Source organism: Gadus macrocephalus, chromosome 16 (genome assembly GCF_031168955.1).
Source record: "Gadus macrocephalus chromosome 16, ASM3116895v1".
In the NCBI taxonomy this organism is placed as follows: domain Eukaryota; kingdom Metazoa; phylum Chordata; class Actinopteri; order Gadiformes; family Gadidae; genus Gadus; species Gadus macrocephalus.
Genome location: NC_082397.1, coordinates 20,572,746 through 20,597,803, shown reverse-complemented (window position 1 = coordinate 20,597,803; position 25,058 = coordinate 20,572,746). Strand labels below are relative to the sequence as shown.

At 43.1% G+C, this 25,058-nt stretch overlaps 5 protein-coding genes across 5 annotated transcripts; all 5 read left to right on the top strand.

The window, feature by feature from the left end:
- The first annotated feature begins 1,877 nt into the window (after window positions 1-1,877).
- Window positions 1,878-3,054, top strand: LOC132474694 (trace amine-associated receptor 1-like). Its single transcript, XM_060075524.1, has one exon. It carries the CDS (start codon window positions 1,878-1,880, stop codon window positions 2,859-2,861), a length of 984 nt encoding a protein of 327 aa, XP_059931507.1. The 3' UTR covers window positions 2,862-3,054.
- Window positions 3,055-6,222: 3,168 nt separating this feature from the next.
- Window positions 6,223-7,414, top strand: LOC132474627 (trace amine-associated receptor 1-like). Its single transcript, XM_060075422.1, has one exon. The coding sequence runs from the start codon at window positions 6,223-6,225 to the stop codon at window positions 7,204-7,206; it is 984 nt and encodes a 327-aa protein (XP_059931405.1). The 3' UTR covers window positions 7,207-7,414.
- A 2,809-nt stretch (window positions 7,415-10,223) lies between these two features.
- LOC132473857 (trace amine-associated receptor 1-like) lies at window positions 10,224-11,207 on the top strand. The gene has a single exon (XM_060074139.1). The coding sequence runs from the start codon at window positions 10,224-10,226 to the stop codon at window positions 11,205-11,207; it is 984 nt and encodes a 327-aa protein (XP_059930122.1).
- Window positions 11,208-20,108: 8,901 nt separating this feature from the next.
- Window positions 20,109-22,313, top strand: LOC132475272 (trace amine-associated receptor 1-like). The gene has a single exon (XM_060076311.1). The coding sequence runs from the start codon at window positions 20,180-20,182 to the stop codon at window positions 21,161-21,163; it is 984 nt and encodes a 327-aa protein (XP_059932294.1). The 5' UTR covers window positions 20,109-20,179; the 3' UTR covers window positions 21,164-22,313.
- Window positions 22,314-23,783: 1,470 nt separating this feature from the next.
- Window positions 23,784-24,683, top strand: LOC132473856 (trace amine-associated receptor 1-like). The gene has a single exon (XM_060074138.1). The coding sequence runs from the start codon at window positions 23,784-23,786 to the stop codon at window positions 24,681-24,683; it is 900 nt and encodes a 299-aa protein (XP_059930121.1).
- Window positions 24,684-25,058: the final 375 nt, after the last annotated feature.

The following is a 25,058-nucleotide window of genomic DNA, read 5'->3' as shown; positions in this document are numbered from 1 at the left end:
AAGGTTCTTTCAACCTTTTTAATTATTCCAACAATGACTTCGAATTGTATAATGGCTAAATGTGAATGTTGTTCTTGACTGACAAAATATAAATCAAATCCTGGAGTAAATCTATTGGTGCTCAGAAAACCTATGTCTTACTGTTCTATACATTTCTTTATCTTATACTGAAGGTGAATATTTTCTTTTACATTGGCTTGTAATTGTGTTTGACATCGTACATAATAAACCAAGGAGTCGGTCCCTTGACCAATTCTCAATTAAAACGAGAATTATTAGACTAAAGATACCACGGCAAAAGGTGTTGTCCTTATGTCTCTCTTTCTCAACGCATCTTGCCCTCAAAATTGTCCATTGCCAGCCTCATCCCTCTCCTCAGAGATTGTTGTTGCATCTGGCCACAGAGTCCAGGGAAATTGCCCAGTCAGAACAGCGGCTGACTGTTTTGTTCCTGACGTCATCTTGAAACGTCAACATATAGGAAGCACAGTCACTGTATCCCTTGAGTTGACCATTTCAGCTATCCAAGGTAATCCCCGAATAATGCTGTATCACTCTTTAAACTACTTTTCACCAAGTAAAATTTGAATCATAAGAGCAATGAAAATGGTTATTAAATAATGTTTCTATCTTTACTAAATATTTGGGGATGTTGCTTAAATAGCCATGTTGTAGGGAATGTATTGATATTATTTGTATGCAACCACAGCATTATTTTTTTTTTTACCATTTCAATTATTTTTGTTGTAATAATTTACCCTATTCTTTCTGGTTATATTTTCAGAAGTATATTTGAATAGATGTCCTGCAAAACATTTTTAAATTACTGGCAATATAGAAAATGCAGAGACTGTAAATACCTAATGATAAGGATAAGCATTGACAAGGCAGTTTTTCTATGGTTTAGCACACAGCAACATAAATAAAGTCCATTCAACTTTTAAGTAGTTTAGTTGCTCATAAATAAGGATTTCTTTCCTCATTCATTCAGAGATCAAAAAAACTCATCCTAATTATAAACAACTACAACCTACATATAGTTAACTAAAGTCTCAAGTATGTGATTTAGTGGTTTATTAGGTTTATAAGGACTGTGGCATGACTTTTTTGACACTCTGAAAGCAGAATGTTTAGCAACTTGCGTAAACACATATGTTGGGTATGAACATCCGGAACATTACATGTTGTCATAACTGAATAACACCAGATGTTCCAGATAGTATCAACAGTAAATGCTTGCTGTCATTTGTCACCGTAATTTATCACTGAACAATGGCAAAAACAAATACATTATTTTATTTATAACATTATATATTGCATTGTCTATGATAGCTTTTCCTAATAAATTACTTAAAGATTGTACATGGGCACTTTATTTATAAATATAATTAGAACTAAACTAAGAAGTGACAGTTTACTAATGATTGCATCACTGAATGGATTGGGCTATGTAGAGATCCTGCTGTACCACATTGTGACTCATCAACATGATTGACTCATTTAACCATGTGCCATGAGGTGGAAATTATCCAAGCTTGGGTGAAGGCCTACATTTAGCAACATTACAATGTATAACAATGTATTGTCCATTGTAAACGCTGGCAAAATTCTGTCGATCCTCTCCTGATTATGATTGCAGACGAAAGTACACAACTCTTATAATATAACATTATTAAATGTGCTATTATCATCAGAATTGTATACCAGCTCTATGTCACATGATGTTTCTGCACATGATTAAATTGTCTAATGTATGTCCCCCCGAGAAGAGTGACCCCATTTACTTAAACCCTGTCACCCCCCGCCGTTCCCTTCCACCATATTTTCTTAACTTCCTCCCGCCCTCCCAGCCTCCCTCATCCCCCCCATACAGGCCGATGGAGCCGGAGTTCTGCTACGGGAATAGCTCGTGTGTGAGGACGGTCTACCCTGTCGCTGTCCGCATCACCCTCTACTTGGCCCTGGGGTCTGCGGTGGTCCTCACAGTGCTGGGTAACCTCTTGGTGATCGTGGCCATTTCTCACTTCAAGCAACTCCACACGCCCACCAACTACCTGACCTTATCTCTGGCCATGTCAGACCTTCTCCTGGGGGTGCTGGTCATGTTCCCTGGCATGATTCGCTCTGTCGAGACCTGCTGGTACTTCGGGGAGATGTTATGCAAGCTCTTCATTAGCTCAGACGTCTTGCTGTGTACCGCGTCCATCTTGAACCTGTCCTTTATATCCATCGACCGATATTATGCCGTGTGCCACCCTATGCTCTACCCCCGTAAGATAACCGTTCACACAGCAGTCATCATGATCCTGGTCACGTGGTGTGTCTCTGCTGTGGTCGGCTTTGGGATGATCTTCCTTGAGCTGAATATTTTGGGAATTGAGGAATTCTACTATAACAATGTGCCATGTGATGGAGGGTGCGTTTTGTTTCAGAGTGGGGTGTCCAGCACTGTGTCATCCATTCTATCCTTCTACCTCCCCGGGGTCATCATGATGGGCATCTATCTGAAGATCTACATGGTTGCCCAGAGACACGTGCGCACCATAGGCGTACAGAACACCAGCTCCTCCAAGGTGGACAAGCACCAGAGGAAAGCCACCAAAACACTGGCCATCATCATGGGCGTGTTTCTGTCCTTCTGGACGCCGTTCTTCATCTGTAACATCATTGACCCCTTCATCGGCTACTCCGTTCCACCCATTTTATTCGACACACTCGTGTGGCTGGGGTATCTGAATTCCACCATTAACCCGTTGGTGTACGCCTTCTTTTACAGTTGGTTCAGGAAGGCGTTTCAAATTATTGTTTATGGTAGCATCTTTCGGTCTGACATGTCGGACACAAAATTGTTTGCAGAGTGACAGTGGTTTCATGTGAAGCCACCTGGAAGATGTAGGGCCATAAAAAAACAAAAACAAACTGATGGGTCGAAATTTAAACCAATTGTAAATGTGTAAATGTAAATTCACAAATCACCAAAAAACGTTATTTATTGTGCTATTATTTATCCTGGATTTCTGGCTCTGAAGGTCAGTTATTGTTCCTCAAGACTGTCTGTTTTCCTTATGTGCTTCGGGAAACACAATGTGTCTGTACTTTGTGTGTTTCAATACAAAGTGTGACAATGGTAGCCTGTCTCCGCCCGGCTAAAAATACATTTTTTAATTTTTTAATTTATTTGAAAGTTGCGTTCAAAAGGTGGGGCTAAGATAATAAACTCAGCTGAATATGCATTTTTCAGGTCACGTATCTGTTCTAAAAAGGCGTTAAAAAAATGCCCCAAATTTGAGTGTACATACGATGTACCCTACATGTTACTCCCGTATACCACAATGCAATGCGGTCGTGTTTTTCCAGAGGAGAAGAAGAATCTGAATAACCGCGAAAACAAATACATTTAATGATGGAGTCTCCGGCTTTCGTATAGAAATGTCAACAATTTATTTGGGATTTAACATTGGGAATTTAACATTCAAAATTAGTTTAAAAAAACTTGAACAAGGAAATGTAACATTCAACACCAATACAACCTCCAGCTTTCCTCATGAGTGCCCGGTTTGTTTACATGATGTGGGCGCATCAGTCTGCGTCACACAAATACCCGGCGCATTTACTGACGCAAATGACATTTAGAAATGTTCAGTGTAGTGTCCGAATTCTCGTTTGTTCGTACCCTATATAGTGCACTATATCATGAACACTATATAGGGAATAGTGAGTGAGTGTATAGGGAACGATTTCGAACACAGCTATTGTCATACTGTCAGAGGTACTGTATGGTTAGAATCATGCCAAAAACCCTGCACACACGCAAAACGTGTTTTGCTCACGCATAACGATTCACACGCACACAAAACGTGTTTTACTCACGCACAATGATTCACACACATGCTCAGTGTGGTTTGCAAATACAAAACATCATTCACAAACTAATGCATTTTGCTTCAGAAACAAATACAGTATGTTTTACACAAAGTACAAAAAAAAATCCTTCAAGTACACAAAACAATTCTACAAGTAAGGAACACGAAAGCTGCGCGTGGATCGGAATGCATTTGCGCACGGATCAGCAAGGCGGAAAATTTGTGCCAAAAGTCACGTGACAAATAAATGTCCTGTGATTCACACTACACAACAGCAGTGACAGTAGTTTCATTTTGAGGCCTCCCAGAAATGTGGAGCCCTGAAAAGAAATGCTTATCAACTGATGGGTGGAAATTCTAATCAATTTAAAATGTCTGTCCTATTCAATCTGTTTATTCACTATTAAAATATAAAAATATTTTTCCTGAAACCCAAAATCACCCAATACTGATATTATTTGTCATATTATTTATGCCTGCTGTGTTATTGAGTTTCTCTCTAACTTTTTTTTTATGATAGTCAAACTCTTCTGTTGTAGCACTTTGCTCTGCTTTGCAGACGTTTCGTGCAGAAATGTTGTGTTGTTCCTTATTGTGTTTTTACAAATGCTTAATAAAGTGAATGGTGTTATACTGACCAACAGCCCTGACACCCCAGAAACAATTTGACTATTCTACAGGTAGCTTTTATGCGGTAGTTCTTGTTGTCATGTGACTAATTGGCAACTACTCTTTTTGTCATGTGACACGCTGCAGACATCGGATAATATTTTCTGTGTTGTTTCCTGCGTTCTGGGACAGTAACTGCCCGATAAAGATGCTGTGTATCAGGACAGGACATCCCTAGTTCATATAAAATCAATAATGTGGCATGGTTCACTCAAGTCCATTCTCCTTAACCGTAGAAGAATCCATTAATAATGATTGGCTTCAAATACTTTAATTAGTTTATGGCTAATTGTGAATGTTGTTCTTGACTTACAAAATATAAGTCAAATCTGGGAATAATTCTATGTAAGATCAGAAAACCAAATGTTTTACTCTTCCGTACATTTTCATTCAAACTACATTTCCATTTAAAGCTGTTCATATTATACTGATAGGCTTGTTGTATAGTTTGACATTGTCCATAATAAACCAATGGCAACTTGTTCCCTTGAGAAAGCTGAAAGTTCGATTTTCAGGAGAAAATCCTGTAAAATTAGAAATATTAGAATAAAAATAACACACCGTAAAGGTGTGGTCTTTATGTGACCCTTTCTTAACACAACCTGCCCCTCAACATTGTCCATGTTGCCATTCAGGGCCCTTTGCTGAGAGATTGGTGTTGCATCTGGACAGAGTCCAGGGAAATGGCCCAGTCAGAGCAGTGGCTGACTGTTTTGACCCTGTCGTCATCTTGAAATGACAATATATATAAAGCCCATCCTGCTAGTATCCACTTAGTTTACCTCTCCAGCTGACTAAGGTAAGCCCACATAATGCTTTATCACACTTTAAACCACTGCTCTCCAAGTCAAACATGAAATGGAAATGTTTATTAAGTAATTGTGTATCTTCACCAAATATTTTGTGATGTTCCTTAACTAGTACAGGTTTTGTAGGTAATGTATTGACATTATTTGCGGTAACTTCTTTAATTTTATACCATTCAAATTATTCTTGTTTTATGAATAACCCTACTCAGAAGTATATTTTAATGGATATCCTGCTAAAACCACTCATAATACTTGCTATACAAAAAATCCAAGGGGCTGTAAAGACAGTGGACAGGATAAGCAGAGACAATTTATTTTTTCTATGTTTTATCAAAAAAATCGTTCCACAATCTTTAACTATCAACAACAGAAATATAATCAAGTTAGCTCTAAGTAGCCAATTATGTAAGCAAGCACACATATGTTTGGTGTGAACAGCCTGAAAATTGCATGTTGTCATGGCTGAATACAGTACGATGTGACAGATATAATTAAGAGTCAAGCATTAGTCTAATTTTTTAGTGTCATTTATCACCGAACAATAGCAAAAATATACATCGTATTATTTGTAGTAGTAGGCCTATGTATGGTGTAGTGTATGACTTGTGTTATCATGATCAGAATTGTATACAAATTGTATGGCACATGATGGTTCTGCATATCATTCATATGTTTCATGTCTGATTTTCTTCAGGTTCTTTGCATAAGGGTACCCAAACCCCACAGCTATTGTTGTTTCTATATCAATGATGTAATCATGTCTCTTTCAGGTTGCGGAATGCGTTGTTGAATTTACTTAAACCCTCTCTCACCACCAACCTTTCCCATCCCTCTCTCCCTCCCTCCCTCTATCTCTCCCTCCCTCCCCTCCTCCCAGTTCAATGGAGCCAGAGTTCTGCTACGGAAACGGCTCGTGTGTGAGGACGGTCTACACTGTTGCTGTCCGCGTCACACTCTACTTGGTCCTGGGGTCTGCGGTGGTCTTCACAGTGCTGGGGAACCTCTTTGTGATCGTGGCCATCGCTCACTTCAAGCAACTCCACACGCCCACCAACTACCTGACCCTCTCCCTGGCCGTAACCGACCTCCTCCTGGGGGTTCTGGTCATGTTCCCCGGTATGATTCGTGCCGTCGAGACCTGCTGGTACTTTGGGGAGATGTTCTGCAGGCTCTTCCTTAGCTATGACATCTTGCTGTGCACCGCGTCCATCATGAACCTGTCCTTTATATCCATCGACCGCTATTATGCCGTGTGCCAGCCTCTGCTCTACCCCCGTAAGATAACGGTTCACACCGCAGTCATCATGATCCTGGTCACATGGTGTGTCTCGGCTGTGGTTGGCTTCGGGATGGTCTTCCTCAAGCTAAATATTTTGGGAATGGAGGAGTTGTACTATAACAACTTGGCTTGTGAAGGAGGGTGCACTTTGTTTACGACTGTTGTCGCCAGCACTGTCTCGGCGATCATCTCTTTCTACCTCCCCGGGGTCATCATGCTGGCCATCTACCTGAAGATCTTCATGGTTGCCCAGAGACAAGTGCGCACCACAGGCGTAAAGAACACCAGCTCCTCCAAGGTGGACAAGCACCAGAGGAAAGCCACCAAAACGCTGGCCACCATCATGGGCGTGTTTCTGTCACTCTGGACACCGTTTTTCCTCTGTTACATCATCGACCCCTACATTGGCTACTCCATTCCACCAACCTTGTTCGACATACTCTCCTGGCTGGGGTATCTGAATTCAACCATCAACCCGTTGGTGTACGCCTTCTTCTACAGTTGGTTCAGGAAGGCTTTTCAAATCATCGTTTCTGGTCGCATCTTTCGTTCTGACATGTCGGACACAAAACTATTTGTAGAGTGACAGTGGTTTCATGTTGAGGCCTCCCAGAAGATGTGGAGCCCGGAAAATAACTGCTTATCAACTGATGAGTGGAAATTCTAATCAATTAAAAATGTTTGTCCTATTAAATCTTTTTATTCACCATTCAAATAAAAAAATATTTTTCTTGAAACCCAAAATCACCCAATACTGATATTATTTGTAGTATCATTTATGCCTGCTGTTTTATTGAGTTGCAGCGTTTTCCTCCGTTTTGCAGACGTTTCGTGCAGAAATGTTGTGTTGTTCCTTATTGTGTTTTAACAAATGCTTAATTAAGTGAATGGTGTTATACTGACGAACAGCCCTGACACCCCAGAATCTATTTGACTATTCTATCGGTAGCTCTCATTCGGTAGTTCTTTTTGTCATGTGACTAATGTCATGGGCAACTACTCTTGTTGTCATTTGACACGCTGCAGACATCGGATAATATTTTCGGTGTTGTTTCCTGCGTTCTGGGACAGTAGCTGCCCGATAAAGATGCTGTGTATTGGACAGGACATCCCAAAATCAATAATGTGGCATGGTTCACTCAAGTCCACTCTCCTTAACCGTAGAAGAATCCAGGAAAGTGGAAAACATTAATAATCATTGACTTCAAATGCTTTAATTGGTTTATGGCTAAATGTGAATGTTGTTTTTGACTCACAAAATATAAGTCAAATCTGGGAATAAATCTATTTAAGATCAGAAAACCTAATGTCTTACTCTTCTGTAGCTACATTTTCATTCAAACTAAATTTCCATTTAAAGCTCTTCATATTATACTCATAGGCTTGTTGTTTAGTTTGACATTGTACGTAATAAACCAAGGCAACTTGTTAACTTAACTTGTTCCTTTCACATTGCAATTTTTCGCAACAGTCCAAGAATTTGTCAACAACGCATGTGTGTGCATAGATCGTTCAATCATTGGACAAGACGGTCAGGGGCGGGGTAACGCGAGGTAATGCATAAAAAAATGTAAACAAAGAAAACAAACTATGGAGATTCAGCGTGCTGCCCTCGTTGTGCTTATACTGATTGGTTTCATACAGCTACAAACATTTGCAGTACTTTTGGAGCATTAGAGGCGTTTGGCACAACGTAGATTGTATGATGCTATGCTATCCGCGGACCGCGCGAACGCCTTCTCCCCCATCCCGTACTGAATATATCAATTGCATCGGTATGTTCTCCATACTTTATATGTTGGCGTCTGCCAAAATATCCAATAGACATTTTTTCTCCTCTTTGCTACATGGGTCTGTTAACGGGTCTGATAACGTGATGCCGGTCTGATATCGTGACGTTGATCTTTGAATTTACCGCGCTAATCAAACAATATAAGCAAGCAGCAATGGGAGCCTGTTGCGGGTTTTTTTTCGAACCGAGCGCGGTCGCTTTCACATCTCAAGTGAACCGCAACAGGGTTCGTTTGGAAGTTTGTTTGTGAATATGCCCTGTGTCCCTTTCTCAACACATCCTGCCCTCAACATTGTCCATGTTGCCATTAAGGGCCCTTTGCTTAGAGATTGTTGTTGCATCTGGCCACAGAGTCCAGGGAAATGGCCCAGTCAGAGCAGTGGCTGACTGTTTTGACCCTGTCGTCATCTTGAAATGATAACTTATATAAAGCACATTCTGCTAGTATCCACTGAGTATACCTCTGCAGCTGACTGAGGTAAGCCCACATAATGTTTTATCACACTTTAGACTACTTTTCTCCAAATAAAATTGATCTAGAAGACTAATCAGAAATGTATTAAATAATATGTATATCTTTACTAAATAATTTGTGGTTTTCCTGAACTATTACAGTTTGTGTAGTTAATGTATCAATATTATTTGTGGTAACCTCTTTATTTTTATGCCATTCATATTCCTTTTGTGCTATGAATAACCATACTCTATTTGATTTTCTTTTCAGAAGTTTATTTGATTTGATATCCTGCTAAAACAGCTCATATTACTGTCAATATTGAAATGCAGGAGCTTTAGAGACAGTGGATAGGATAAGCAGAGAGAAGGCAGTTTTTCAACGTTTTAGCAAAAAAGTTGTTCCACAATTCTTAATTATAGACGACTGCAACAGAAATATAATTAAGTTAGCTCTTAAGTAGTATATGATGTTCTATTAATTAATGATCAAGGATTTTGGCATGATTTTTTTACTTTCTGAATGAGGAATATTTAGCAAGTAATTAAGCACATATGTTGGTTGTGAACAACCGGAAATTTGCATGTTGTCACGACTGAATACAGTACGATGTAACGGATATTATTAAGAATGTATTCCTGTAATTTTTCTGTATCATTATCACTTAACAATATCAAAATTCTAATATTATGTATGGTGTAGTGTATGAAAGCTTTTTATTGTAAAATAATGTTGTACTAAAATTGTACTATAATAGTTTACAAATGATTACTTCATGGAATGGATAGGGCCATGAAGAGATCTTGCTGTACCACATTGTGATTCATTGACAATTGATAATTTAACAAGATGATAAAATCTTAGGTGAAGGCCTTCATTCAGCAACATAATAATGTATTGTATATTGTACACACTGGCAAAGCTCTGTCAAATCCTCTATTGATTATGATGGCAGACAAAATGACACAACTCTCATAATATCATTATTAAATGTGCTCGTTACAAAGCCAAATACTAGATGCCACCTAGGTTGCTCGCACACTCCAGCTAAGTGACTAAAGGCTCCTCCAAACAAGGACACAGGGTAGTGGGGTTGAAAATCCAGTTCATTATAAGTCTGATTACTCAATGTGCAACTAGCGTTTAGGCTCAACCAGCCCAAATCATACTTGGCCAGGCCAGCTGTTTTTCCAGCCATCATCAACACGCACCCCCGCAGCCCTATCATCATTTGAATTCTATACCGTATATTTGTAATGTATTTTTGCCTCTGCCTCAGGACCTTTGCATATGGATGCCCTAACCACACCCTTTCACTCCCTTTGCCTCACTCCATTACTCCCCCTCTCGCAGGCCGATGGAGCCGGATTTCTGCTACGGGAATGGCTCGTGTGTGAGGACGGTTTACCCTGTCGCCATTCGTGCCACCCTCTATGTGGTCCTGGGGTCTGGTGTGGTCCTCACGGTGCTAGGTAACCTCTTTGTGATCGTGGCCATCGCTCACTTCAAGCAACTCCACACGCCTACCAACTACCTGACCCTCTCCCTGGCAGTTACCGACCTTCTCCTGGGGGTTCTGGTCATGCTCCCCATCATGATTCAAACCATCGAGAGCTGCTGGTTCTTTGGGGAGATGTGTTGCAAGCTCTACAACAGCTCTGTTGTCTTGCTGTGCACTGCGTCCATCTTGAACCTGTCCTTTATATCCATCGACCGCTATTATGCCGTGTGCCACCCTATGCTCTACCCCCGTAAGATAACGGTTCACACAGCAGTCATCATGATCCTGGTCACATGGTGTGCCTCGGCTGTTGTTGGCTTTGGGATGATCTTCCTAAAGCTGAATATATTAGGAATTGAGGAGTTCTACTATAATAACGTGGCGTGTGAAGGAGGATGCTTTTTGTTTCAGAGTGGGGTGTCCAGCACCGTCTCGTCTATTCTCTCCTTCTACATCCCCGGGGTCATCATGCTGGGCATCTATCTGAAAATCTTCATAGTGGCCCAGAGACAAGTGCGCACAATAGGCCTACAGAACACCAGCTCCTCCAAGATGGACAAGCACCAGAGGAAAGCCACCAAAACGCTGGCCTTCATCATGGGCGTTTTTCTGTCATTCTGGACTCCGTTCTTTATCATTAACATCATAAATCCTCACATCGGCTACTCCGTACCGTCTGCCTTGTTCGACACACTCGGGTGGCTGGGGTATCTCAATTCCGCTGTCAACCCGTTGGTGTACGCCTTCTTTTACAGTTGGTTCAGGAAGGCATTTAAAATTATAATATCCGGGAGCATCTTTCGGTCTGACATGTCGGACAAAAAACTGTTTGCTGAGTGATAGTGGTTTCATGTTGAGGCTTCCAATGAGATGTGGGCTTATAAAAAGAAAGGCTTATCAACTGATGGGTGGAAATCCAAATTAAGTTGAATATTTTCCATGTTATGACTCTTAATTCATGGAAATTACCATATTTTTCATGAAATCGCAAAATATTGATTTTGTTGGTGGCATTATTTATGCCGGTGTTGTTATTGATCTCTCGTTCCGACAGACATCACACATTTTTTTTAATCAACTTCGAAAACAGCCGTTGGAATTTAAAAAGTAGGACCATGCAATGTACATTTACTTTGTGTGCTGTATCACAAAGTGGGAGAATGCTGTTATGACACAAATGTGCAAATTAGTGCAAAATGGTATAATACACCCGTACAACAGATAACATCCATACATTGTCCGTCAAGATAATAAGTCCATGCAAGATGATACATTTTTGGAAATATCTTATATATTAATGATGAAATATATATATTAAAGATGTAAAAACTTTTTATTGACCTCCCTCACAACATTTAATCCATGGCGTTTTCTTTTTTGATGTGCGGTCATGTTCTCAAATATGTCACAAAAATAAAAAACCTTAACAAACTGGTAAACTTCAGTTTAATGGAGCATGATCATTGGAAGACCCACTGTAACCAGAGCCGACGGACTGCGGGGACAAAGGAGACAGTTGTGGGAGGGCCCAAGGCAGAGGGGGGGCCCATGGCAAAAAAAAAGAAAAAAGAATTAGCTATCGGCCACGTCTCCCCCCCTCAACAATCGCTCCATCCCCCCCCCCCCAACAACTTAGCGGAGGGGGGTCCATCAGTACCTACAGTATAGGGGCCCAGGATCTGGTGCAACGGCCCTGACTGTAACAATACTATTGTTATTCGGTTAATGTTGCAGTTCTGATGTAATTAAGGGTGAAAGACATGTGAGGTTGGTATACATTGGTCTGTGATTTGATCCTGAGTGCTGAGAGCATGTTGGTATAATAAAGCGTTAAGCAGCTAAAATGATACTGTATATCTGTATAGAAAGAAAAACAGCATGAAACATGGTGGCAGCAGTCCAATCCAGAGAAAAGAACCCTGAGTTAGCAGGAATCTGCAACTAGGTAGCTAGAGAACTTGAATTGCTAATAAAAAATGCGCGAGAGAAGAGCGACCAACAGCGTTAGAAGATGGATGGTTTGAAGCCTCTGCCAACATTGTGTTTCAACTGTATAACTTTGGAGAAACTGAGGACTCACATATTCAGGATAGAATAGTGTGTGGTAAACAGCTCAGGACTGAGAGAGAGGCTACTCAGAGAGTAAAGGCTAACATTGGACAAATGTTTACATTTCTGAAGAGCCACTGAATTGTCATGAGAGAATATTGGAACCATTGAAGGAAATGCAATGGAAGAAATGCAAACAGTGAGATCTGCAGCAGGATAGGATAAGACAAGGACATTGTTTCATGCATTTTCTGTCGGAAAGGGCATGAAAGGAGTAATAAGAAATGCCCAACTTTTGGAAAAAAGTGCAAATAGGGTGAGAAAGAGAAAACCAGGTACACATTGTGACTGACCTGACAGTGATAGTTATGAGGAAATTGTAAGTGTCTATACTACAGAGACTGATACAATGACTGGGAAAGATGAAAAATACGAAAAAGCCAAGGAAAGACAATTGTTTGTAGGTATGCTGATGAGCTGGTGGAATTACAGATAGATGTGGGGCTACCTTTCATGCCATTCCAATAAATATGCTTAATCCAGATTCTCAGTTGGAGCCCACCAAGAAGGTTATAGTGATGTACATGACCAAGTTGCACCACTTTGCAAATGTAAGGATAATGTCAGAAATCTGAGAAACCAGAACCTCTACCAACTGGAGTTTGTGGTAGTTGATAAGAACTGTAGTTAGTTCCACTACTTGGCAGAAAAGCAAGTGAGGCAATTAAACTGATCAAAATACAGTATGTGAACATATTTGCCATACACAGTATAGTGAGTGAAGAGAAACCAACACAGTGTCACTTATCTATGGAAGGAATACAGAAAGAGTATGTTGATGTGTTCAAAGGTGATGGTTGCCTACAGGGAGAGTATAAAATAGAAATTGACACATGCTTGGAGCCTGTGAAACTCCCTAAGAGAAAGGTTCCAGTGGCCATGATGAAGCTACAGATGGAAGAGCAAAAGGATCTTCAAAGTAGCAAGATCAGCATACCTGTTTGGGAGATTTTGATGGCTCAGGATGGCTATGGGAATAAGCCCAGTGCCTGACATTTTCCAGAGAAAGTTGACACAATCACTCGAAGGACTACTAGGCATATAAATCCTAGTGAATGATGATTTCATCACCGGAGAGGGTGAAACACAAGAGATTTTGAACAAAGACCATGATGAGATGATGAGACAGTTCCTGAATAGATGCAGGGAACAGAACATCAAACTGAACGTTGACAAGTTCAGACTGAGACGACAGGAAGTGTCATACGTCGGACTCCTGCTGACAGCAGAGGACTGAAAGTTGACCCGGAGAAGGCCAGAGCAGTGAACGCGATGCCTGACCAACAGATGTGAAAGGGATACAGAGACTTATGGGCATGGTGAATTATCTCTCAAAGTCTGACTGTGAGAGAGACTATATGGGACTGGACTGAAATGCATGAGGACGCATTTCTCAGACTGGACAATATAGCCAAGCACCGGTACTGAAGTACTACAACCCAGAGGAGGAACAGACAGTGACTACAGTGTGATGCATCGGAAACAGGATTAGGAGCTGCTCTGTCACAAAGAATCACTAAATCACCTCTAGGTATGGAAAGGGTCCTTATTTACATTTAAATTTAGGGCATTTAACAGACGCTTTTATCCAAAGTGACTTACAATAAATATATTTGTCATAAGAAGGTGAAACAATATATATCGCTGTCGGTACAGTAAGGATTCTCATAGAACCAGGTGCAAAGCCCTAACATTCGCTAGGTTAACCCATTCCCCGTACACAACAAAGATAGCTAGGATAAGATGCTACACAACTAAAAGTAGCCGAGCGTTCTGGATTCGCCTATACTGTAGGAATATAGAAAAACAATAAACGGGACAGGAGACGAGATAGCGTGTCCAGCAGCAAACTCTGCTTCACTTTATTCTACCCAACCGCGAGACACACCCACACAACCACTGTCTAATGTCTCTCAACATGAAGGGTCAGTAGCAGGATTGCCTGGCTTTTTCCCCACACACTTTCATCGGAAAAGAGTGCAGCAGCCGGCCCCCCATGCAACTGCTGAAGGAGCTCCGGCATGGCTGCAGGAACAACAGCCTGAATTTGCTTCTCTCCCGTGTTTCAGGCAATGATGTGTGCGGCACAGCAGCCCCTCAATCACTGACAGATGGTGAAACTCAGTCCATAGCTTCCTCAAGCTGGCAGAGGAACCCCTGGGGAGTCTACGAGGCCTCCCCACAATTCCCTGCTCCAACCAAGTCAACACAGTACTTATATCAAGGTCTTCACGTTGTAATGACTGCAATTCAGCTCCACTACCACAGAGTCAATAGACAGGAACTGGCTCTGTTTGTGCCCCGTCTGCAGTCGGAGAGTGGTCAGATGCCTCCACTGAGGCCACGGTATAAAGTCCGGCTGAAGGGCATTTGGCTCGACAGGGTCTGGGGACACGGGTCGGCGGGACAGAGCGTCAGCATTTTTGTGGCTGGAGCCATCCTTGTGGACCATGACCCAGTCAAACGGGTCCAACTCCAGCACCCACCTACTACTCCGTCCAGTAGGGTCATTATCAATAGCCATGCGCCTGAGGCCCAGCCAGGGCCGGCGATCGGCATAGGCGAGCTAGGCGACCGCCTAGGGTGACAAATGCGTTGGGGGCGCCCTCTGGTGGCGCCCTTAATTAAAAAATATATCAATTAAAATATACGACGCGAACGGAGAAGCGAGGGGGCACGGGAGCAATTGTCAGGGCGGCCCGAAACCGTCAGCGTAGCACCCCAAGTTCTCACCTTATCAGTGTTCCGCGGGTCTGGCTGGAGACCATCACTGGAGACCACGTGGCCCAGGAACACGACATGGTCCCTGTCAACAAGGCATTTCCTGGGATTCAACTTCAGGCCCGCCAGCTGGATCCTAAAAAGGACTTCATCCAAATGAAGGAGATGGTCTGTGAATGTACGGCTGTAAATAAGTATTTCATCCAAATATACCACACAAATGTGCCATGGCAGGCCCCTCAGAATGAGCTCCAACATGGGTTGAAACGTGGCTGGAGAATTTGTCAGACCCATCGGCATAGCCCGCCACTGATACAGACCCCGGCCGGTCGTGAAAGCTGTCTTCTCGCGATCCTCCTCAGCCACTTCTACCTGCCAGTAGCCATTGAAAAAGTCAAGCGTGCTGAACCAGGCCGAGCCAGCTAGAGCTTCCAGGCAATCATCCACTCGCGGGAGGGGGTGTGAGTTTTTGATCGTCACTGCATTCAGACAATGATAATCAATGCAGAACCTCCACTGTCCCCCTTTTTTCCTCACAAGCACCACTGGAGATGCCCAGGGGCTACAACTCTCCACCACAACTCCATCAGCCAGCAGCTCAGCCACCTGACGTTCAATCTCTGTCCGTTTCCCAGGTGATGCACGATAAGCACTCTGCTTCACAGGAGGGGTGGTCCCCAGTCCTTATATGGTGTTTGATCAGTGTGCACCTGCCCGTGTTTCTGTTGCACAGGTTAAAAACATCAGTGAACCTCTGCAGCAAATCAGCCAGCTTGGCCCTCTGTTCAGCCGTAACAGGAGACTCCTCCAAGGAGACTGGGCCTGCAGCAGCCGGCGGCACAGCTGGATGATTGTCGACGACACAAGGTGGCACTAAAATGTCTTTCTTTTCGACTGGGTAAAACTCACCCAGGTGTAGACCCCGCTTGAGTTCAACCGCCTCCCCTGTGGGATTGAGGACGCGGGCTGAGGTCACACCATTCCTCACACTGTTCACTGTACGAGCAACCACCAGTCCCGTTGTTTCTGGAATGTTAGGCCCAGCAAAAGGTGATCTCACTGGTACCTAGTGTGTCTAACTTTTGTCCATTAACTGCCCGAGAGTCAATATACCTCTTTTTCAGGGGCCTGTTTTGCAGGGCAGGGACTGACATACGGAAGTCTGCACTAATCAGTGACACCGAGGTACCTGAGTCCACCAACATGGGAACCTCTGCGCCTTCAACCACACCCCTGACGAAAGAAGTTGAGTGGCTAGTATAAACCATACAAGCAATGTCATTGGAGAAGTCACGGCTCAAGGGGCCCACCATAGGAGTGGCTGGCGTTTGGGCCTCAACACCAGCTACCGGCTGGTGTTGAGGCCCAAACGACCGTTTTCAGCATCCTGCTGTCGTGGCAAGAAGTGCACGCCGCGTAGCCTGGGCTCAACCTCACGTCAGGCATGCCAGTTCGGGCTAGGGCTTCTACCCCCAGGCAGCTTAGAGGTGGAGGGCATCCAAGACGGATCTGAACGATAGCCACGAGACAGAAAACCCCCCTGGCGCGGGGACCGCCCAGGCTCGGGGGAGCAGCCACGGTGTTCCTCATGAGAGCCTCTCAACTGGCAGCCCCAATCGCCACAGGTAGAGTTACAGCATCCTCTTGAGGACGAGCGAAACCTTTCAGCCCTTGTGTCAGTATTCCGTGCCCTCAGTCTCCGATTCCCCTCATGAAGTTATTTTATTCCCACTCTCATGGTGTGCATGTCCTCTGTCAGCTTCTCAACAGCTCTCTGGAGTCCCTCAGAGACCGACACGGACTGTACAGATGGGCTTCCACCACCGTAGGCAGCAGCAGCAGTCCTCAAATAGTCTCTCTGTAGGGCCACTCCGGCGTTTTCACATCGCTCTGCCACGTGTAAAGCCTCTTCCAGGTGGTGGCGCCATCTTGGCGACACTTGGTCTTCAACGCCGGGTCAAGACCAGTCAGGAAGCGCCAAAACTCCTCCTCCCTCTGTGCAACATCACCATAATCCGGAAATGCCTCTGCGACCAGCCGGCTCACAGCAGGTGGAGGGGGTCGACCGCCCGGTGCTGTACCTGAGCCGGAAATTATCAGACCGGGAGGGTCGGTACAGCACGGTGGAGAAGGAGTGTCTCGCAATCCGGTGGGCGGTCGGCGCCCTCCGCTACTACCTGCTGGGGCGCGCGTTCACCCTCTACTCCGACCACGCCCCCCTCCAGTGGCTCCACCGCATGAGGGACGTCAACGCGAGGATCACCCGGTGGTACCTCGCGTTGCAACCCTTTAATTTTCGGGTCGTGCACAGGCCTGGGGCGCAGATGGCCGTGGCGGACTTCCTCTCCCGCTCTGGGGGGGGGGAGTGAGTTGGCGGCCGGATGTGACCCCGGCCTGTGTCGGGCGGTGGGGGTGTGTGGGGGGACGTGCAACGTCTGGCCTGGGGAGTATGGGCAGGTTGGGAGCGCACCGGATTGGCTGGGGGGATTGGACCTGAGTGCGAGCAGGTGTCAGCACTCAGGCCAATCAGGGAGTGTTTGTACTTATGTGCCTGCTTTGTGTTGTAGTGAGGAGAAAGGAATCCAGGAGAAAACGGACCAGAGAGATCCAGAACAGACCAAAGAGATACGCTGAGAGAACCTTTGTTATAGTTTAAGTATTTTTGTTCGGCTTTAAATACAATAAAACGATCTCCCGCTGAGGGACGACAACTCTGCCTGCTCTCACTCATTTGGAACCCGTTACAGTTGTTACTTAGGCTCCAGAGATATGACATAGAAGTGATGCATGTTCCTGGATATGACATGGTGCTTGCCGATAAAGTAGAGATTGAGACCATTGAGATGGTTAGTTACTTTCCTTTCTCAGAGGAGAGAATCTGCACAATCCGTTCTGCTACAAGAGAAGACAAAAAAATGCAGACACTGCTCAAAACCAATCAAAAGGGATGGCCACAAAAAAAGAACAACACACCAAGGGATGTCAGACACAACTTTTCATTCCAGGAGGAGTTGAGCGTTCAAGAAAGGATCATCTAAAAGGGAGAGAGAGCTATGATTCCCAACTAACTTAGAAGTGAGATCACCCGGCGTATTCACTCCTCCACTCACCTTTTGGTAGAGGGATTCCTCAGGAGGGCCAGAGAATGTGTTTACTGACAAGGAATGAACAATCATATAAAGACAGAATATCAAAGTGTGACACATGCAGGTTAGTGGATATAAAACAACAGAAAGAGACACTACATCCACATGACATAGGGTGAACCTCATCCCTTGGGTATCCACAAAGCAACAATAAGGCAGAATATGCCATGAAAACTGCGAAAAGTTTGTTGCTGAAAGCTCAAGCAGCAGGTTAAGACCCTTACCTGGCAGTGCTGGATCACCTCAACCCAGTCAAGGACTGAATGCAGAGCAATCTAAGAGAGTGGTGAGTAGGAGGACCAGGACCTTTCTACCAATGATAAACAATCTTCTGGAGCGAGAGATAAAGCACACAACACAACAACTGATTCACAACCAACAAAGACAAGCCAAACACTTCAACAAGACAGCAAAGAGCGTCAGAATTCAGCCTTTTGCACCCCACACGGTCTAGAGAAAGGCCACGGTTGTGAGACCTTAAGATCTGGTCATGCAGTAGATCGGCCATAGTGAAGTCACTCTGCACACTGAAAGAAAAGAGAAAGAGAAAGATGGAAATGTTAAAAAAAATTGTGTTAATGACATTGTTGAAATATGTTGTAATGTCACATTGACACATTGATATTGACTAAGTATTTTGTTTGTTTATGGACCAACAGAAGTTAAGAAATTAAAGTGACAAACAGTTATTTTAATTGTCTTCAAACATTGGTTGTCTTCAAATACTTGAATAAGTTCATTGCACATATGGAAGTTGTTTTCAACTGGCAAAATAACACTGAACTCAAACTAATCTTTTTGAGCTCAGAAAGCACGAATCTGAGAAGGTACTAATTAAAATGGTAATATATAGAATGAAAATACTGCGCCTAAAAGGTGTGTTTCTTATGTCTTTCTTTGTCAACACATCTTGCCGTCAACATTGTTCATGTTGCCATTCACAGCTCTTTCCTCAGAAGTTGTTATTACATCTGGCCACAGAGTCCAGGGAAATGGACCAGTCAGAACAGTAGCTGACAGTTTTGTCCCTGTCGTCATCTAGGAATGATAACTTGTATAAAGCCCATCCTGCTAGTAGCCACTGAGTTTACCTCTGAAGCTGATTGAGGTAAGCCCCACATAAATGAAACATACATATGTTACATAAGAGTAATGTTAATGGTTATTAAATATTACATGCTTGTATTTATTAATAGTTGGGGTTCTTCCTAAAATATGAAAGGCGGTATGTCTTGATATTAGCTTTGTGTGACAACGTCATGTATTCAACTAAGAATTATGAATTTATTATGAATAAACATCCATATTTTTATCAGAAGTATACTTGGAAACATGTCCGGCTAATATATTTAATATTATTGGTTATTACTGGATATTAAACATGCAAGGACTGTCAAGACTTAATAGATTTAGAAATCACAGTTATTCTATGGTTTAACATTCAACAACAAAAATACAAGTTATTTAGCTTTTAAGAAGTTTGTCATAGTAGTAGTTGTAGTTGTTTAACAGTTTATGCCATAACGTTTTTGTTCTCTGAATGAGGAATATTTTGCAACTTACGTAAGCACATATGTTGGGTGTGAATCTGCTTATAATTACTTGTTGTCATGACTGAATGCAATACAACGATCCATACCAATCATAAGGCCTGCATTTAAGGTATTGAGTGTCCAGTGTTAACTCAAAGCTCTGTCAAATCCTCATTTTTTTTGAGCATGACCTAATCAATCTCTCTCTCTCTCTCTCTCTCTCTCTCTCTCTCTCTCTCTCTCTCTCTCTCTCTCTCTCTCTCTCTCTCTCTCTCTCTCTCTCTCTCTCTCTCCTCCCAGGCCGATGGAGCCAGAGTTCTGCTACGGGAATGGCTCTTGTGTGAGGACGGTCTACCCTGTTGCTGCCCGCGTCACCCTCTACTTGGTCCTGGGGTCTGCGGTGGTCTTCACAGTGCTGGGGAACCTCTTTGTGATCGTGGCCATCGCTCACTTCAAGCAACTCCACACGCCTACCAACTACCTGACCCTCTCCCTGGCCATAACCGACCTCCTCCTGGGGGTGATGGTCATGTTCCCCGGAATGATTCGCTCCGTTGAGAGCTGTTGGTTCTTCGGGGAGATGTTCTGCAAGCTATTCATCAGCTCAGACGTGTTGCTGTCCACCGCGTCCATCTTGAACCTGTCCTTTATATCCATAGACCGCTATTATGCCGTGTGCCAGCCTCTGCTCTACCCCCGTAAGATAACGGTTCACACGGCAGTCGTCATGATCCTGGTCACATGGTGTGTCTCTGCTGTGGTCGGCTTCGGAATGATCTTCCTAAAGCTGAATATTTGGGGAATAGAGGAGTTCTACTATAACAAAGTGGCGTGTGAGGGAGGGTGCTTTTTGTTTACGACTGGGGTGGCCAGCACACTCTCTGCCATTATCTCTTTCTACATCCCCGGGGTCATCATGCTGGCCATCTACCTGAAGATCTACATGGTTGCCCAGAGACAAGGGCGCACCATAGGCCTAGAGAACACCAGCTCCTCCAAGGTGGACAAACACCAGAGAAAAGCCACCAAAACGCTGGCCTTCGTCATGGGAGTGTTTCTGTCTCTCTGGACGCCGTTTTTCCTCTGTTACATCATTGACCCCTACATCGGCTACTCTGTTCCACCGGCCTTGTTCGACACACTCGTGTGGCTGGGGTATCTCAATTCCACCATCAACCCGTTGGTGTACGCCTTCTTCTACAGTTGGTTCAGGAAGGCGTTTCAAATGATTGTTTCTGGTCGCATCTTTCGGTCGGACATGTCAGACACAAAACTGTTCTCAGAGTGACAGTGGTTTGATGTTGAGGCCTCCAAGAAGATGTGGGGCCATGAAAATAAAGGCTTATCAACTGATGTGTTGAAATTCCAATAAATTACAAATGTTTGTCCCATTAAATCAGTTTAGTCATCATTAAAATAAATAAATACAATTTCATTAAACCCAAAACCAGCCAATTCTGGTATTATTTAAGGTACTATTCATGCTTTAATCATACTATTCAAGTTTCTCTCGCAGAAATTCCTGGTGTTGTGTCTTGTTGTGTCTTTACAAATGCTTAATTAAGTGTTTGATATTAAACCCTGCTAAACCCACCCCTGAATCATTTGCGTTCCGAATTTTAGGATGTTATACTTCCACACCTGACATGACCACAGGTGCACAGGTAGCTCTCACATGGTAGCTCTCATTCTCACGCAACCAATTGGCTACTATTGGTGTTATCACGTGGCACAGATTATATTTTCTTTGTTGTTTCCAGCATTCTCGGAAAGTATCTCCCCAATATCAATGCTGTGTATCGGGACAGGACATCCATAGTTCATTTAAAATCAATAATGTAGCATGGTTCCCTCGAGTCCACTTTCTTTAACTGCAGAAACCTCAGAAAAGTGGAAAACATGAATGATGGTTGACTTCAAACACTTGAATTGGTCTATGGCTATATGTGAATGTTGTTAACTGACAAAATATAAATCAAATCTGGGAATAAATCTATGGAAGATCTGAATGCGTCTTTCTCTTCCCTACATTTCCATTCAAACTACATTTCCATTTGAAGTCCTTAATCTTACACTGATGAACTTGTTATTTTGTTTGACATTGTACATATGTAGCAAGGCAACATTTTCCCTTGAGCAAGGTAGAAAAAAGTATGAATTTAATAAAGTAATTAAAATACAGCGTCAAATGGTGTTGGCGTTATGTGTCTCTCTCTCAACACATCTTCCCGTCAACATTGTCCACGTTGACATTTACAGCCTTTTCTCAGAGATTGTGATTGCATCTGGCCACATTGTCTAGGGAAATGGCCCAGTCAGAGCAGAGGCTGACTGTTTTGACCCTGACACCATCTGGAAAAGATAACTTATATAAAGCACATCCTGCCTGTAGCCACTGAGTATTCCTCTCTAGCTGACGGAGGTAAGCCCCCACTTAAGGGTTTATCAAACTTTTAACTATTTGTTCTCCAAGTTAAGTTTGATACATAAGAGTATTGGAAAGAGTTATTAAATAATATCTATATTTACTTAAAATGTGGTGATGTTCTTTAAATATTAAAGGTTTTGTGGACAATGTATTGATATTATTTGTGTGTGAAAACATCTAAATTGTTCTACCATTTTAGTTATTTCTGTGCAATGAATAACCCTACTCAATTGGATTTTCTTTTCAGAAGTAAATATGAATGGATGTCCTGCTAAAACCATTCATAATACTGGCAATATTAAAGTACAGGGACTGTAAAGACAGTGGATAGGATAAGCAGAGACGAGGGAGTTTTTCTATGGTTTAGCAAAAAAAGTTGTGCCACAATCTTTTAATAATAAACAACTACGACTGAAATATAGTTAACTTAGCCCCTATATAGGATGTGATGTTCTGGTAATTTACGGACAAGGATTGTGGCATGACTTTTTTTACTGTCTGCATGAGGTATATTTGGCAAATTAATTAAGCACATATGTTGGGTGTGATCAGCCTGTCATGTTGTCATGACTGAATAGAGTACGATGTGCCAGATATTATTAACAGTGCATCATTCCTGTCATTTTTCGCTGTCATTTATCACTGAACCATGGCAAAAACAAATGCTTTGTATTATTTGTAATAGTACAAATGGTATAGTCTACCAAAGCTTTAAATTATCATTTAAACAATCCTTTGTAATAAATGTTTTATCATGTAATATAATGTATAATACTTGTAGATTGAACATTGTACTGTAAACTAGGAAGTGACAGTTTACTAATGATTGCAACATGGAATGGATAGGGCTATTGAGAGATCGTACTGTACCACATTGTGACTCATCAACATGATCATTTAACAAGGTGATAAAAAGCTTTGCTGAAGGCCTGCATTTAGCAACATAAGAATGCATTGTATATTGTAAATACTGGCAAATCTCTGTCAAATCCTCTATTGATTGTGATGGCAGATGAAATTACACAACTTTCATAATATCTTTATTCAATGCACTTGTGACAAAGCCAATTGCTAAAAGCCACCTAGGTTGCTCCGACACTCCAGCTAAGTGACTTTAATTGGGCTCCTCCAGACAAGACACACATGGCCTGGTGCTGCATGGATGAGATCTCTTTCCGAGTGTGTGGTGATGGCTGGTCTAACCTGTGCACACTGATTACTCTATGTGCAACAAGTGTACAGCCTCACCCAGCCCCCGAGTCCAATCATACTCGGCCAGGCCAGCTGTTTAAAGCAGCCATTAACACCCCCACAGCGCTATCATCATCTGAATTGTATCCTGTATACAGTATGTGTCATGTATTTTTTGCCTAAGATCCTTTGCATCTGGGTGCCATAACCCCTCCCCCCCACACCCTTCCCTTCCACTGCTTTTCCCACACTCCCTTACCTCCCTACCCCTCCCCCCCATCCAAGGCCGATGGAGCCGGAGTTCTGCTACGGGAATGACTCGTGTGCGAGGACGGTCTACCCTGTCACTGTCCGCGCAGCCCTCTATGTGGTCCTGGGGTCAGCGGTGGTCCTCACGGTTCTGGGTAACCTCTTTGTGATCGTGGCCATCGCTCACTTCAAGCAACTCCACACGCCTACCAACTACCTGACCCTCTCCCTGGCCGTAACCGACCTCCTCCTGGGAGTTCTGGTCATGCTCCCCGGCATGAGTGAGTCCATCGAGAACTGCTGGTACTTTGGTGTGATGTTCTGCAAGCTCTACAACAGCTCCACTGTCTTGCTTTGCACCGCGTCCATCTTAAACCTGTCCTTTATATCCATCGACCGCTATTATGCCGTGTGCCACCCTATGCTCTACCCCTGTAAGATAACGGTTCACACCGCAGTCATCATGATCCTGGTCACATGGTGTGTCTCTTCTCTGGTCGGCTTTGGTATGTTCATCCGGAAGACGAATATATCAGGAATTGTTTCCTTTTACATCCCCGGGGTCATCATGCTGGGCATCTACCTGAAGATCTACATGGTTGCCCAGAGACAAGTACGCACCATAGGCCTAGAGAACACCAGCTCCTCCAAGGTGGACAAGCACCAGAGGAAAGCCACCAAAACGTTGGCCATCATCATGGGCGTGTTTCTGTCCTTCTGGGCGCCATTTTTCATCCTTAACATCATCGACCCCTTCATTGGCTACGCTGTACCGCCCGCCTTGTTCGACACATTCGTCTGGCTGGGGTATCTGAATTCTACCATCAACCCGTTGGTGTACGCCTTCTTCTACAGTTGGTTTAGGAAGGCGTTTCAAATTATGGTTTCTGGTCGCATCTTTCGGTCTGACATGTCAGAGACAAAACTGTTTGCAGAGTGACAGTGGTTTCATGTTGAGGCTCCCCAGAAGCTGTTGGGCGATGAAAAGAAAAGCTTTTCAAGAAATTAGTTCATAAATGATTATAGTTTGTCCCATTAAAATAAATATATATAATTTCATGAAACCCAAAACCACCTAATACTGATATTATGTATGGTACAATGCATGCTGGCTGTGTTATTGAGTTTCTCTCTACCTTTTTTTTTATTCCAGCAATGTTTGCTGTTTTTTTTGCAGTCTTGCTCTTATTTGTTGTTGTTTCTTGCAGAAAATTCCTGATGGTCCATGTTGTTTCTTTTCAAATGCTTAATTGAGAGTGAGGTGTTAAACCAACCAACAGCCGTGCCACCAGTGAATCATTTTTCTTATTTTTTT